At 45.2% G+C, this 15,797-nt stretch overlaps 1 protein-coding gene across 2 annotated transcripts in view; it reads right to left on the reverse strand.

Annotated features, from left to right (window-relative positions):
• Positions 1-15,797, reverse strand: part of arhgap20 (Rho GTPase activating protein 20) — a 202,951-nt gene that overhangs the window by 13,133 nt on the left and 174,021 nt on the right. For both annotated transcript variants that reach the window (XM_072476806.1, XM_072476805.1), the window contains one exon: positions 14,673-14,834. In XM_072476806.1, the coding sequence (XP_072332907.1) occupies positions 14,673-14,834 (162 nt within the window). The remainder of the gene's footprint in view (positions 1-14,672; positions 14,835-15,797) is intronic.

Here is a 15,797-nt window from a genome sequence, read left to right on the forward strand (position 1 = left end):
TTGTCGATACAGGGTGCCTCCTGCTACTGATATTCTGTCAGCCCAGAATTGCAAGTCTTAGTAACCCGAGTTGACTCAGACAGGCTGTTAAGTGATGTATGAAGCAGCTTACTCCTTTCTTGGGGATGGACAAGTAGACAGGTATGGATTTCTCTTTTGTTCTCTCTCAAAATGCGTTTTGGCTGATAAATCAGGAAACATTTTAATATTTGCCATATAGAGACTTGGTCATGCAGACTATGGCCCTTCCAAAATGGAAATGGTCATGCACATTGTGTAGTGATATTCAGATATCAATATACATGATCAATGTATGTAAATGTAGTACAGTCATTTCAACACTAGGTGGCTCACAGTCAGATACTATAAGAATTGATTTTCCATCTTTTCTAAGTCAGATGATGAGATGACATCATAACAGTGAACAAGCAAGACATAGGATAGCTAGAGTGAGAAAAGTTAGAGCTAGTTTGTTATAATAGTGTATAGTTAGATAGTTATCTGTATTGTACTTTAATTCCTTATTGTTAGTTTAGTATTAAGTAAAAGAACTCACAGTTTATTATTTTATTACTCATTAAATAGTTCATCTTTCAACAAGAAGACTATTGGTCATTTTATCATCGTGGTGGATTCAAGAGTAATATATATATTTTAGATAAGTCATTATTTAAAATATAACACATTGTACTCTCTGGTAGAGTACCTGCCAAAGGTGCTGTACTTTACTCAGTACTCCGGATCCAAAGAAGGGGTAAAAATAAAATAAGGCACAGCACCATCTCTTCACCAATGCAAAGAGAATCTTACTAAACAGCATGCACATGTGAACAGCAGGTGAAGGTAGAATCTGACACAGCGGTGATGTCCCCTGCAGTGCAACAGCCTGACAAGACCTCTGTTTGGTTTCACACTTGATGTTTGATTACTTGGTCAAGGGAATGGAGGGTTGCTGCCTGCATACGTGATTTCCAGAAGCAGTTAGCATTGAAATGGAAAAATCTAAACATTTGACATAGTTGCATATTTTGAGAAAACAAATATGAATCTTTACTAGAAACCAACAGAAGTTATTTTTGTGTATGGACAACATTTCAAAGTTCATCTCCTGTTAGGAATAAAATGGGCAAGACTATTTAAGAGATTATAGTCGCAAGTTAATTAAAATAGATGTCAAATGGGGAAGGGCAGCAGGGGGTGGGGGGAGGGGGGGGGGGTGGAATGTTGATTAATTATTTATTACATTGTTCCAGCTTGCTCTTGTTCTCTTTTGTGTGTTTGCTGTTTATATAAATGCCTTAATAAAAATGTTTTTAAAAAATAAAATAAAATAGATGTGTAAATTGATGATCATAAGACAATTATTTGAGCTGGGGGGAGGGAGATATATACATATATGATATGCACATAGTCATGGTCAGACTGGGGGTTGTAGGTTCAAGTTCAGCAAAACAATTAAGCGTGTGTAACTTTAGTTAGAACTTGAGTAAGGAATGTTGCATTATTGAGGGTGTCTTTCAGATGAAAAGTTAAACGAAGGGTTTGCCTGCCTCTTTGGTAGATATAAAAATCCCATGGCATTCAACCAACAGTAAAAAATTGCCCTAGCTATCATTTAGCCCTCAAACAAAAAATATCTGGCCATTTGTTTCATTGTTGTTTACGGGATCTTGTGGTGCTCTAATCAGCTGCTGTATTTGCCTACAAGACAATGGTGAATGTGCTTCACAAGTAAATAATTGGCTGAGACATGTCTTGTGTTGCTAACTTTTGGTTGGCTCTTAATTTGGCTCTGTTTAATCCCGTTTGCTCAAAAGTCGCCAGGTATCTTTCGACACCGCCACAAGGTTCAGAACCAAATACTGATCAATGACTCGATACACCAGTTAGTTAGTTCAAAAGCAATGCTCATTTATTTACACACAGTCAAATCTACTCATGCATAAACTCTACAAACTAAACTACCACTATTACTAAAGCCTATACTTAGCTTTGGGCGCCCACTCAGTCAGAGGAACAATGGCCATTGCTCGGTTCTGAGGCTGCTGGGTTGAGCTGTTTACAGGGTAACAACTAGGAGCGTCTATCTCGTAGCGTGCGTTGACTTGGAACTTACTTGGTCTGATGCAGCTGCTAGGCTGGTCTCTCTCTTCGCTGAGAGCCAAAGCCAAAGGAGGGCGTTCTCCCTTGGGGAATACCTTTTATACTAAAAAGGACTTTGCGCGCTTATGGGCGGATCTTGAACTTGGCCTCAACTAATTGGGTCTTTCCCAATCATCTGTATCGATTTTCCTCCAATAGAAGGGTGGTTCCCGATTGCTGGGCGTGGCCTGGTGACTCTTAGTCTGCTTTGTCTTAGCTTCTTCTGGTGCCGGGGAGTCTGCCTTAACATTGTGTATCTAAATGTTTCCCTTTTGTCCCCGGAGATGACTCATTAGTATGTAGATTGTTTGGTAGTTTCTCTCCTGTCTGAGAGTTTAAGGTTCTAATCAACAGATAGAGCTTGCACCTGCTTGTTCCTTAGCATTGTCCAATTTTCCCTGCATTCTTTGCAAGTGTCCATTTTGTAATCGGGACGTGGCCATCCCAGATGGCTACACTCCCTCCTTGTGATCCTCAAGCCGAAGCGTGAAGGATCACATTAGCATGTCGTCTTCATCGTCTGATTACAGGGGCACCCATACTTAGGCTCTACACTGTCCTATCCTATGCAACTCAATTTTACCTAAACCATTTTAAATACATTCATTATCATAAAACTCTACGGGGCGCTATGACATTAATACATGCATTACAGAAATTTTTTTTAAAACTGGAACCTCTAACTATTCTCAATAAACTATCCTCATTCAAACAATCCAATAATCACAAACAATCCAAAAATAATCTATACATCTTAAACTGTACAAAATAGCAGCACACAAATTTCTCTGGCCTGGCAGTCAGACACAGAGGTTTACATCTCTTTATTCCACAGAATACATTAAACAAATGGATGCTCTTTGATCCGTCCCAATAGGTTCGGGGGTCAGGTGAAATCCGAAAATGGGGGACCTAACCCTGTATACCGGGGTGTGAGAGCGCTATATGCTCTGTTTCGCCATTTCCTAACTCTAAACGTTTGCACGACACTGCAAAGTATCGCCAGCACTAAGAGTGCTTTGACTACATACGAGAGTGAGTACCAGGTGATAAACCTATCACACCAGGTCGGGGTATTGCTAGCAGTTGCTGGGCTAGTTATCTCGGGGTTCCATGTATTGTAGGGGTGAGAATCATTTACAGTTTGTGTGGACGAGGTCAGGGGGGTAGCGTCCGTGCGCAACTGAAGGGATCCCGCTAAGATCCATGTGATCTTCCTCTGGGGTTCCTGAGTTTCTGGAGTTCTGTGAACACAAGCATAATTTCTGTTATTATCTTGCTTAAGATCTCGTATGTCTGTCTGTCTGTCCTTTATTGCAAATTTCCCTTTATAATTGGTCACCATCTGTGACTCCCTCATTTTTTATTTTTTTAAACCGAATATTGGACTAGACATCTAAGAAAAATACTGCCGTACTGCGAGCAGTCTCGCAGCCTGTGTGATTTACCATCCCAGTGTTTGAGGATGTAAATAGCATAGGGAAGCAACCTAGGGATTGCCAAAACCAAACAAAAGAATTTCGAACGTAACAAGCCAAAATGGGGTGCGTATGGGCCGCGGCGGGTAAAAAATGGGTGGAATCCCCGGGTAGGACGGTGATCAATGCCGAATGTGCTCTACCCAAGCGTAGGTGACCAGAGGGGGGTCCTCAGGCAGGGCGGGGACCAATGCCGTTTCTCCACTGCCTGAGCAACCGGCAAGAACGGGTAAGAATGTGGTCGTCGTGGGGGCTTGCCTCTCAAATTAGGAGAGCAACTATGAGTCGTGTTCTGTCGACAAACTAGTTCCTCTGAACTATTGTCTGGGGACAAACTTGTACCTTTAACAAGTTTCTGGGGCCAAACTAATTCCTCTGAACTATTGTCTGGGGACAAACTTGTTCCATTAACAGCCGGGGGGCTTTAAAGGAGTGGTGACGTGGGACAGTGAAAACTTTCGAGTTTACGACAACACTTAACAATAACACTACCGAACAAACATTCAACAAACATGGTGCAGGTTCCATAAGGACACCATATCTCTCCATAGGTTCTTTTTTTCTCCATCATCTGGACACCTCACTGTTCAATAGTGAACAGGGTCGCAAAGGGATTCATTTGGTGGGAGTCAGACTCTAAGTCATCATCTTCTCCCGGCTGCCAAACTCTTGTCTGTAGTAACCGTGCTAAAGCTGCTTGGGGCGAATTGGGGTCCATCTCATCATTCCGGAGGAGCCTGAACAAATTGTCTCGGTGCCAGAATCGTGTGTTGAGGTTGGAGCTACTATGCTTCAATCCGTAATCGTCGGGCGGTGGGTCTGGGTCAGGGGCTTTGATATAAGTGATCTCAAATGGGTCGGTAGAATCATGCTCAGATTCACTGGGAGTGGGGCCTGGTGCAGGGGTGTAGTCGTAACATGGTGTGCTGTGGCTATCGTCATCTTGATCGCTATCACTGTCGCTGTTGCTGCTGGTTGAGGGAAGGGAGAGGCGGAGTCGTGCCTCTGGGGGCGGAGTTGAAATTGTGTCTGAGGACGGGCTGGAGTGGTTGGGGGAGGGTAGGAATACGTCATCTGTGGGCGGGGCGTGATCGTCTGCTGCTGCGAGCAGGATGTGATGTGTGTGGTTATTCTGTGAGCCGTAAGCCTTGAGCTGGTTTATATGAAACCACGCAGACTTACCATTGGGATAAGTTATTTTGTATACTGAGGGGCTGACTTTGTCCGAAATGGAGTACGGTCCGGAAAATTTTGCGGAAAGGAATGAACTGGGGTTGTAAAGGGAAAGCATAACTTGCTGCCCTACTGTAAACTCAGTGGCGTCTACTGTTTTGTCGAAACAAGCCTTGCTCTGTTTCTTCCTGGTTCCAAGTCTCACTGCTGCTGCGAGTTGGGCTGCCTTTATGTTCTGTATCAGTTGTTTAACCGCATTTTCATGCGTGAGGGCTGTAACTGCGGGGCTGGCCAAATCGAGTCCTAATAAATACTCAGTGCCTTTTATGGGGCGTCCGGTCATGAGGGTGTGGGGGGTGTATCCTGTGGACGTAGATACCGTGTTTCTTAAAAACATTAACGCAAATAGGAGTACTGAATCCCAGGTGCTGTTATTCTGCTGTACCATTTTCCTGAGGGTGGCTTTCAATGTCCTATTCATTTGTTCTACAATACCACTTGACTGGGGGTGGAATGCGATATGGACCTTTTGTCTAATGCCGAAAATCATGAGGACGTCTTTCATTACACGTCCGGTGAAATGGGAGCCTTGGTCGGACTCTATACTGCGTGGGAGGCCCCATAAAGATGTGGTGTGTTAATATTTTAGCCGTCGTCTTGGCTGTATTAGTTCTTGATGGAAATGCTTCCACCCATTTTGTGAAGGTGTCTATGACCACCAACACATACTTGTAACCATTTCTGCACGGGGGTAGGGGTCCTATATAATCTATCTGGAGATTTGTCCAGGGTCCATTAACGGGGCGGGTATGGCTAGGTTGAGCCTTTTTAGCATATCTGTCCGGATTGTTCTGGGCACAGATTAAGCAATTCTCTACGTAGTGTGTGACATCGATTTTTAAATCAGGCCACCAGCAAAGCGGTCTGAGGTGGGCTAGGGTGGGTTCAATTCCTTGGTGTCCATGATTGTCATGGAACTGACAAATGATCTGGTTCCTGTCCTGGCTGGGAACTATATAAAGGCCATCCTTTAAAATCACACCGTCGTGTGTGGTGATTGCGTTTTTAAACTTGTCGTACGGGGCTGGGAAGGTTCCCTTTAAAACTTCCCTTAGTTTCTCATCCTCTTTCTGGGCCTTCGCTAAATCCTGAATGTTGGTCTGTGTGACCTGAACTGCGTGTACTGGGGTGCTTTCGGGGGGTTCCAAAAATAACCATGCCTGGAGCCTGCCTTCGCTAGGGCGTCTGCTTTAACGTTTCCAGGGGGGGGAAGAACGGTGATGACTGCGAACCTTAATTATGCCGTATTTCCTATCCTTCGCTATCTCTGGGATATGGCGGAGTAATGGGGCGGAAGGTAGGGGTTTACCGTCCGCGGAAACAAATCCTCTTGTTTCCCAGAGTGGTAGGAACTCTGTCAAACTATTACAGACATACAAGCTGTCTGAATAGATGTCTGCTGGGGTCGGGAATGAGTCGGGGTGGTCTACAATAGATGCAATTGCTGCCAGCTCTGCTGCCTGCGAGCCTAAGTGTCCTGGCAACATCAAGGAAATTTCATCTAGGGCGCGTCCTCTACATATATACCGCAACCCGTAATTCTTTCTCCATTTAACACTGTGGAGGAGCCATCCACATAAATGTTCAGGGGTGCGCACGTGTCTGTGGGCTGGGGTCTCTGGGGTGTGCTACCTGTTTTCCTGGGGGGTGTTTTGGGAATAAATGGGCCTGTGTTGGGTTTAGTGGTGATGATCTCACATTCATGAGGGGTGCCTGCATACTGCAAATTATCGGCAAGGAATGTGTGGGTTTTGGTTCTCTTTCCCGTGATGTCCCGTTCCTGTAAAAGAAGGGTCCAACGGGCTGCATGGATTTGGCTGACTGTGCCATCTTTAAGTCGGCCGTCTAACAATAGATGTGTTGGGGTGTGTTCTGTGAGGATGGTGATGGGGTTGAGTCCTGTAATGTAGGCGAAGTATTGTACTGCCCAAAAAACTGCGAGCAGGTGCCTTTCACAGGCAGAAAATCCTTGCTCTACGGGGTCTAACACGCGTGAGGCGTATGCTACGGGGCGTAACTGGTCGTGGCGTTCCTGGAGGAGCACAGCCGAAAGGGTTCGGTCGGTGCTTGCTACCTCGATAGCGTACGGGGAATGTGGATCTGGGACCTGTAGTGCGGGGGCTGTGCTGTGTGCTCTTTTTAAAGCATCCACGGCATCCGTATGCTGTGGAAGCCATTCCCAAGGTGCCTGCTTCTTGAGAAGTTCGGAAAGGGGCGCTGCTTTAATGGCGAAACCGTCAATATGGTTTCGGCAGTAGCCAACCAGTCCCAAAAATGACCGGAGGGCTGAGACGTTGTGGAGAAGGGACAATTTGACAATCGAGTCAATTCTCTTGTGCTCGATCTCGCGTTTACCATGAGTGATCACTGTTCCCAAGTAAATCACTTGTTCTTTCAAAATCTGGGCCTTCTTGGGGTTGACTTTACAACCAATTTCTTTTAGGAGTGCGAGGAGCTCGGCGAGAAGCAAAATGTGCTCCCCCTTTGTGTCTGTCTGTAGTAACAAGTCGTCTATATACTGGACCAGACAATCGGGGCGGGAAAATTTTGCTAAACCATTTGCCAGCTGTCAGTGGAAAATGGAGGGGGAGTTGTGGAAGCCTTGTGAAAGGCACGTCCACATGTATTGTTGCCCTTGGAATGTAAAGGCAAATTTGTACTGGCACGCTTTAGCCAATGGAATGGACCAGAAGCCATTACTAATGTTCAAAACCGAAAGAGATTTTGACTGGAGTCCCTGTTTGAGCATGGTCTCAGGACTCGTGGCTACGGTGGGGGCTGCTGCTGGGGTTACTTTATTCAGTTCCCGGTAATCAATGGTCAGTCGTCATGATCCATCCGGTTTCCTGACGGGCCAAATTGGTGCGTTGTTTGTGGAGGCTACTGATCTGAGTACGCCTTGATCCAACAAACTCTCTATTACTTTGGAGATTTCTCCCTCTGCTTCCTGGGGAAATCCGTACTGCTTCTGGGGTTTAGGGTCGGGACCTGTAATTTTCAGAAAGCCAGCCAAATTGCCACAATCGTGCTTGTGCTGTGCAAATGCTGCTTTATGTTCCTGCAGGACTGCCCTAACCTGTTTGTCTGCACTAATGGCTCAAGGGTCGAACCAGAAGTCTCCTACTGAGCTAATCCTATTTACGTATTCTCCTACTGTGAGCGTGGCGGGGGCTCGTGCTGCCTTTGCCATTTTCCAAACACACTTGTTCACTGGGTCGAAAGAAAAGTTATGGGAGCTCATGAAATCGATCCCAAGGATATGTTCTGCTGTCTGGGGCAGATCAACTAAAACTACGGGGTGCTTGGTTGCGATGTTCCCTATCTGTATTGCTATAGGGGCTGTGATGTGTCCCTGTTGTAAATGGCCTGTAAAGCCGCTGAGTGTAATGGTGTCTGTTGTGGGCCACGTGTCTCGCTGAAACATCGTGGAGGAATTGAGTGTGGTGCGGGACCCTCCTGTGTCCCAAAGAAATTCCACGGGTTGTCCCCAAACTTTGCCTGCCACTACCGGTCTACCGGACTTGTCCCAAAGGGTGCCGCAGACCCAAGTTGGGGAGCCCAAGCACCATCAGTCGGTGCAGTTCATGTCTGTACTCTGTGAACGGGCGCTAACGCTATGGGTCGGCTTTGCCCTATTCTTGTTTAGGGTGCCTGTCTGTTGGTTTCTCTGCTGCTTCTGGGACGCGTTGCACTCTCGTGCAAAGTGTCCTAGCTGTCCACAGTTATAACATTCTTGAGGTTTTGGCTGGGGTTGGCTGTTCCTGCCCTCATTTACCCATGCGGGGTTCTGGTGTGCTTTAACTGGGTTCATTTCTACCTGCTCTTCATCGGGTGTTATAAATGCAGTTTTGCCTTCAATTGATTGCTCCCAGGCGTGGGACAATCTCTTCAAAACCCATTTTTCATTGTGGGCCTCATCTGAGGGGTCATAATTTGTGCAAGCTTTTCGTCCTGCATCTGTGGCGTGGGAGACTAGAACTTGGGTCCATTTGGCCATATTATCTGGGGACAAATGGGCGCGGGCTAACTCTCCATAAACTGCGGTGAATTGAATCCACAAACGTCCAACAAACGCTGTGGGGTGCTCTGTCTTCTTTTGCCTCCACTTATTTAGGCCTTCTACGGGGTCTCCTCTGTTAAAGCCGATCACATCAAGGATCGCTGTGTGCATCTCTTGGAGTGTGCTTCCTCCTACATTCTGTGGGTCAGCAAGGGCTGCTACGACTGAAGGGTCGAGGCTCAAAACTGTGAGCTTCACTTGCTCCTTTTCGTCCAGGCCGTACATAGTTGCCTGTTGTTTGACTTTCGCGAATAATTGGTGGGGGTCTGAAGTGGGAAGGAACGGTGTAATGTTTCCACACCCGTCCCGTAATTGGGTCACGGTTAACGGGGTTGTGTAAAGGAAGTCTGCTTCTCCTTCTCCTGCAGCCCTGCGGTGTGTGGTTACAGGATTCATAGGGGTGTGTTCTGCCTGTTCGGTTGGGGGTTGGGGCGCTTTCCTTTTCTGGGGGTTTTCCTGCGTACATGTCCCATGTACGTATCTATGGGCAGTCTCATTCAATTCCTGCCAATCGGGGCCGTTTTCTTGATCTAATTGGGGTCCGAATGTACTTTGAAATCCATTTTGCGCGGACAGCAGGGATTGCAATTCTGCAATTTGCTTCCGGCACTTTGCGTGGTCTACTGAGCTCTGCCTTTGTTCCGTCGTGGAAGTATGGAGTGCTCGTAGGGCTGCTTTTAAATCATTGCACTGTTTCTGCAATTTCTCGACTTGCTGTTCTGTCTCTGGTCTTACCAAGACCGCACGTCGCGTATCCTGGTAGGCCTTATCATATTGCGTCTGAAAACTGTTCAAATGCGCGAGACAAGACTGATGTGCCCTCTTAGCATCATCCACCTCTCTGTCCCTTGCTGCTAACTGCTCTTTTAAATCTCGATTCTCCTTCTCCACCTCACTCACGTCTACCTCACTGGTTCTGTCTCTCTCCTCTATCTCTCTATGGAGCGTCCTAACGACCTCCTCTGTGCCTCGCAATTGTGTCAAACAGGACACGATTGCCATTGGCTTGCGAGCTTTCCCTAAGCTCTTCTTGTAGATCTCTGACAGGTTCTCCCACCAAGTATGTCCTATACTCCCGGGTCCTGCTTCCTCATTATTACAGAATTCACTCCAAAGGGGCCATCCTTTCCCTTTGAGATATTTCCTGATCTCTTCTTCCCAAACGGGACACTGTCCCACTCTACTGGTCGCTGCAACCTCAAATTCCTGGGGGTTCATAAGGCGTTCCATTGCCTTTATTGCCATTTTCTCTACTAGGTTCTCTACCGAATCTGGAACAGGGGATGATAAAGCGGTGATGTAAACACAGGTATGGCTTTTGCTAATTTCCGGCCTACAAAACTCCCGACAGTTTTACGCAACAAAATCTCTCAGGTTTACCTTACTGTTAGTACACATGCATTAACACACTTCCGGATCTCAGACGCTTGATCAGTACTGTTTTGACGCTTGTGGTTTTCTGTTCCCAATTGGATTCTCAATTCAAATTTTGGGTTCTCTCGGAGTGGTTAGGCCACTTCTAAGTCGAGTCCCGTCAGATGTCGCCAGTAAATGTTGCTAACCTTTGGTTGGCTCTTAATTTGGCTCTGTTTAAACCCGTTTGCTCAAGAGTCGCTAGGTATCTTTCGACACCGCCACAAGGTTCAGAACCGAATACTGATCAATGACTCGATACACCAGTTAGTAAGTTCAAAAGCAATATTTACACAATCAAATCTACTCATGCATAAACTCTATAAACTAAACTACAACTATTACTAAAGCCTATACTTAGCTTTGGGTGCCCACTCAGTCAGAGGAACAATGGCCATTGCTCGGTTCTGAGGCTGCTGGGTTGAGCTGTTTACAGGGTAGCAACTAGGAGCGTCTATCTCGTAGCGTGCGTTGACTTGGGACTTACTTGGTCTGGTGCAGCTGCTAGGCAGGTCTCTCTCTTCGGTGAGAGCCAAAGCCAAAGGAGGAGGATTCTCCCTTGGGGAATACCTTTTATACTAAAAAGGGCTTTGCGCGCTTTTGGGCGGACCTTGAACTTGGCCTCAACTAATTAGGTCTTTCCCAATCATCTGTATCGATTTTCCTCCAATAGAGTGATGGTTCCCCGATTGCTGGGCTTGTCCTAGTGACTGTTAGTCTGCTTTGTCTTAGCTTCTTCTGGTGCCGGGGAGTCTGCCTTAACATTGTGTATCTAAATGTTTCCCTTTTGTCCCCGGAGATGGCTCATTAGTATGTAGATTTTTGGTAGTTTCTGTCCTGTCTGAGAGTTTAAGGTTCTAATCAACAGATAGAGCTTGCACCTGCTTGTTTCTTAGCAATGTCCAATTTTCCCTGCATTCTTTGCAAGTATCCATTTTGTAATCGGGACGTGGCCATCCCAGATGGCTACACTTGGGACATACGCAGGATAGGAAATTTCTTCTAGAGTGAAATGGCCTTTCTCTCTTCATAAAAATAATCGTGTTTTTTTTTCTTTTTAAACCTTTTCCATTTCAAGGTCTGAGTCACAGTTTGCAGTTATCTAGGTTGCAGACCTGAAGAAGCCATTTGGAAGCAAAACAAATTGTTTTCCGAATCACTTTGACCAAAATGAACTTTCCCAAATATTCTTATTACATTCTATTGAAATTTCTACTGCTAATGATTTATTATAATCTACAGGAAACTCAGAAATCAGAAAATTGTAAGAATTATATTTACATTTTTAAAATTCTTGATATATTTAAAATTATTTTACCCCTGCAAAACGAATCACACTGCGATTATTCATTCTATTATCAGATATGATTTTACAAGCAGCCTGTGCTAATGGAAGGAGATTGTAATGGTCTTGTGCCAAGAAATGCAAACTACCTTTAATGAACAGTCGTTCTATTCCCAAATTGCAGTATCTATCTCGACATGTATACTGTAAATGCGGGTTTCACGTTGTGTTCTGTTTTCTCCAAATTAGTTGAACAGTTTTATAGACTCGCTTCATTTTGGGAATAGAATGGAAATTATAAAAATTATTTATGTTTTTGTTTTTTAAATTGTTAGTTTTGTCCACCCCCCCCCCCCCCCCCCCCATTTGCTTTCCTGTCCCGAGGTGGCTTGTCACCTTCATGGGCTCTTCCTTTAGCTGGCGATGGAGGAGGAGAAATAAAATGATCAAGAAATAGATTTTACTGTGATTGCTTGCAGGAATGTGTAATATGCATATACTCAACTGGCAAGACAAGCAATGGGAGTCAACCTCCACTGACTGTAATAACTTGTGCAATAACCTATCATTGTAGCTAGTGGTCTATCAGACACTCGTATATGATGACTAGTACAATTCAGGTTTCTTGCAACACTGTGTCCTCTACTCCCAGTCCCTCTGGAGTGTCGAAGGAAAATTTGGCATCAACTAATGTAAATATTTTCAGGAGCCATCGCTTAGAAGCCGCTACTCTAAATGAGAAGGAATACATGGCATTGTCAAGCCATGTATGGAACAAGAAACAAAACCAGCTTAAAATAATTTTTTAAACTGGCATTTTATAAGAGCATTGTTTTATCACTGCTGCTGGCTGTTTTCTGGGGAGTTTAAGACACAGGCCTCTATCGACCAGGATACTGGCATCAAACCAGTAAGATCTTAAGGGACAGAAATCACAGAAATTCCATCAGGCTCCTTCCTACTGGCTCTACCTTCTTTTGACGTCACGTCTGCCTCTGCCGCCTGCTGCAAGTTCCACTAGTCCCTCTTCTAGCAGGGCACCCATTATTTACAGTTTTGACCTGATTTCTTGTCTCTGCCAGGGATCTCCTGCCCCCTTTATCTGGATACTGCTTGACAAGACCCTAAGGAAATTGGGAACTCCATTGTTTAGACTCGAACATAGTGAGGTAGAAGCTGCTGCCATCAAATGGAAAACCATACCCCATTCTGAGTGAGCAATTTCAGCAGAGTCGGGGAGAAATATGGAACAAAATATAATTGTAAAGTTCCCTCTGAATATCAATTTCTGATATTTCATCCATTTTTCTCAAATGTTTTACTGAGCTTTGATTTAAAGGTCATAAAACTGAAATTTCATTGAAGGAAATAAAAGTTATGGATTCATGCCGTGTGCCGTTTTTGCCAGGTCAGAGTCAGTAAGTTAGAAATCGATGGGAACCTTCTTTGCAGATGACACCAATATTGGTGGCATAGTGGACAGTGAAGAAGGTTATCCAGGATTACAATGGGACCTTGATCAATTGGGCCAGTGGACCGATGAATGGCAGATGGAGTTTAATGCAGATAATTGTGAGGTGATGCATTTTGGTACATCAAATCGGGGCAGGACCTACTCAGTTAATGGTAGGGAGTTGGGGAGAGTTATAGAACAAAGAGATCTTGGAGTACAGGTTCATAGCTCCTTGAAAGTGGAGTCACAGGTGAACAGGGTGGTGAAGAAGGCATTTGGCATGCTTGGTTTCATTGGTCAGAACATTGAATACAGGAGTTGGGACGTCTTGTTGAAGTTGTACAAGACATTAGTACAGCCACACTTGGAATACTGCGTACAGTTCTGGTCACCCTATTATAGAAAGGATATTATTAAACTAGAAGGAGTGCAGAAAAGATTCACTAGGATGCTACCGGGACTTGATGATTTGAGTTATAAGGAAAGGCTGGACAGACTGGGACCTTTTTTCCCTGGACCTAGGAGGCTTAGGGATGATCTTATGGAGGTCTATAAAATAATGAGGAGCATAGATAAGATAGATGGTCAACATCTTTCCCCAAAGCTAGGGGAGTCTAAAACTAGAGGGCATAGGTTTAAGGTGAGAGGGGAGAGATACAAAAGGGTCCAGAAGGGCAATCTTTTCATACAGAGTGTGGTGAGTGTCTGGAACGAGCTGCCAGAGGCAGTAATAGAGGCGTGTACAATTTTGTCTTTTAAAAAGCATTTGGACAGTTTAAAGAGACAGTTATATGGGTCAGATGGGTATAAGAGAGATATGAGCCAAATGCAAGCAATTGGGACTAGCTTAGTGGTAAAAACTGGGCAGCATGGACAAGTTGGGCCGAAGGCCTGTTTCCATGCTGTGAACCTCTATGACCTCCTCGCTTGTTTTGTGCTGCCTTTCACTTACCGAACACAACAGCTGCTTCCTCACAGTGGGAAATGTTTACTGTAATATTTCAATCCCACATTAATAAAAGCGAGGCAGGAGAAACCAGAAAACATCATCTCAAATTTGCAAATTAACACAACAGGTTCCTTGTAAACACTTCAGAATATGTTTGGATGAACAGGACTGCGAAGCTAATTTGTTACAACCTTATTTACATAACGGTAAGTAAAGACCATTTTACATTCAGTAAGTTTATCAATATATCCTGTGGACAGGATGGCCTCTATACAATGATTGCTATCTTCATTTTACTCAGGATAAGTACAGACGCCAAACCTTATTAGAGAAACTAACTTGATCCGTGTCTCAGTTTAGTTGACCTTAGCCAATGTAATAGTGGGGGAGAAACAATTAGCTTCAGCAACATGGGCCACTGATATTCTATTCCTCCTAGTGGAGAATCCCTTGGTCTTAACTTTCTGACTCCCACTGAAAACTCATCCAAGTTTGGGAGGAAAATACAGAGTGTCCTTAGTGCGACCCGATGTCCTACCACCGCACTTGTGTTCTTAAGCACCACCACACCAGGCTACCTCATTCTCATTCCAATTTATGTAAAACTGTAAAATGAAACGGAAATGAAATGTAATTTGGATTCTGAGTTCTTCACATACTTTGAGCACAGCAGCTGTCACAAACACAGATTCACTTGCTAAGTGCACTTCAGCTCCAGAATTCAGCTTCTCTTTCAGCTCTTTGCAGGCTTTAGCATTCGCAGACCGTCTGAAAATGCCCCTGGTAAATGGTCCCTCATGAAACAGAAATGAAAGCATGTCCTAAAATATAGGAAAAAATGGAAATACATGATAAGTGAATTATGAAACCCATTCAACTGCAGGTTATATACCTGCCTTTTTCTTTAAGCCTTCGAGACAACCCAGCTAATAACTACTGCCTCTCTTCGGGGGGAGGGGGGGTGCAGTTTAGGGGGGAATTAGGGAATGGTCGGGGGAAAGGTGCCACTGAGATTCTTGGAGGATCCTCACGCCTCATCCAAGTGGAGTTGAGAGGGTCAATTGTGGGGAAGTGGCTACAGTGAGAGAGAGGAGGCTGAGAGGCTTAATGGAGAGGCACTCACTAAAGGGGGAAGGACATGGGTGGAAGTCCCATATGTGTGGAGGGCTGAGGGTCAGGGCTCTGTTAGGAATCGTCACCGCTCGCTCTGGTGCTCTCATCTTTTCACTGCCTGATCCTGGAGGATCTTGGAGCGGTTGAGGTTGCTATTTTGCTCCTAGTGATCGAGCAGCAGCAGAGTATCGACATGCTGCTTCACGTGGCCATGAACAGTGCCCTGCAGGGGAAGGGGAGGCTGGACCCATAGCTGTTCCAGGAGCAGCACCACAGATGGTGGAGCCTTGTGGGAGACAGTATCAGCAAAGGGTCTTCCGAAGTCGGGCATCCTACCTGCAGAAGTCAGATCTTCTGTGCCGGAGAAGACTGTGTCTGTCCTGGGGACAGTGGACCATCTTTGCCATGTTCTGCAAGAACTGGCACCACATTGAATGGGAAGACACCCACTCCCTGTGGCTTTTAAAGAGACAGTTGCTCTGAATTTCTCTGCAAGCGACTCGTTTCAGAGCAGCACTGATGACCTGTCTGGCATTTCCCAGCCAGCTACACACAAATGCATAAGGGAGGTAACAGATGTACTTTATGCTAGAGACCGCGTGTTTATAAACTTGGACCAGGACCAGATGAGCCAGGACGCCAGGGCCATGGGCGCCGCCTGTTTAGTAGGC

The sequence above is a fragment of the Scyliorhinus torazame genome, chromosome 15, assembly GCF_047496885.1.
Source record: "Scyliorhinus torazame isolate Kashiwa2021f chromosome 15, sScyTor2.1, whole genome shotgun sequence".
NCBI classification, from domain to species: Eukaryota; Metazoa; Chordata; class Chondrichthyes; order Carcharhiniformes; family Scyliorhinidae; genus Scyliorhinus; species Scyliorhinus torazame.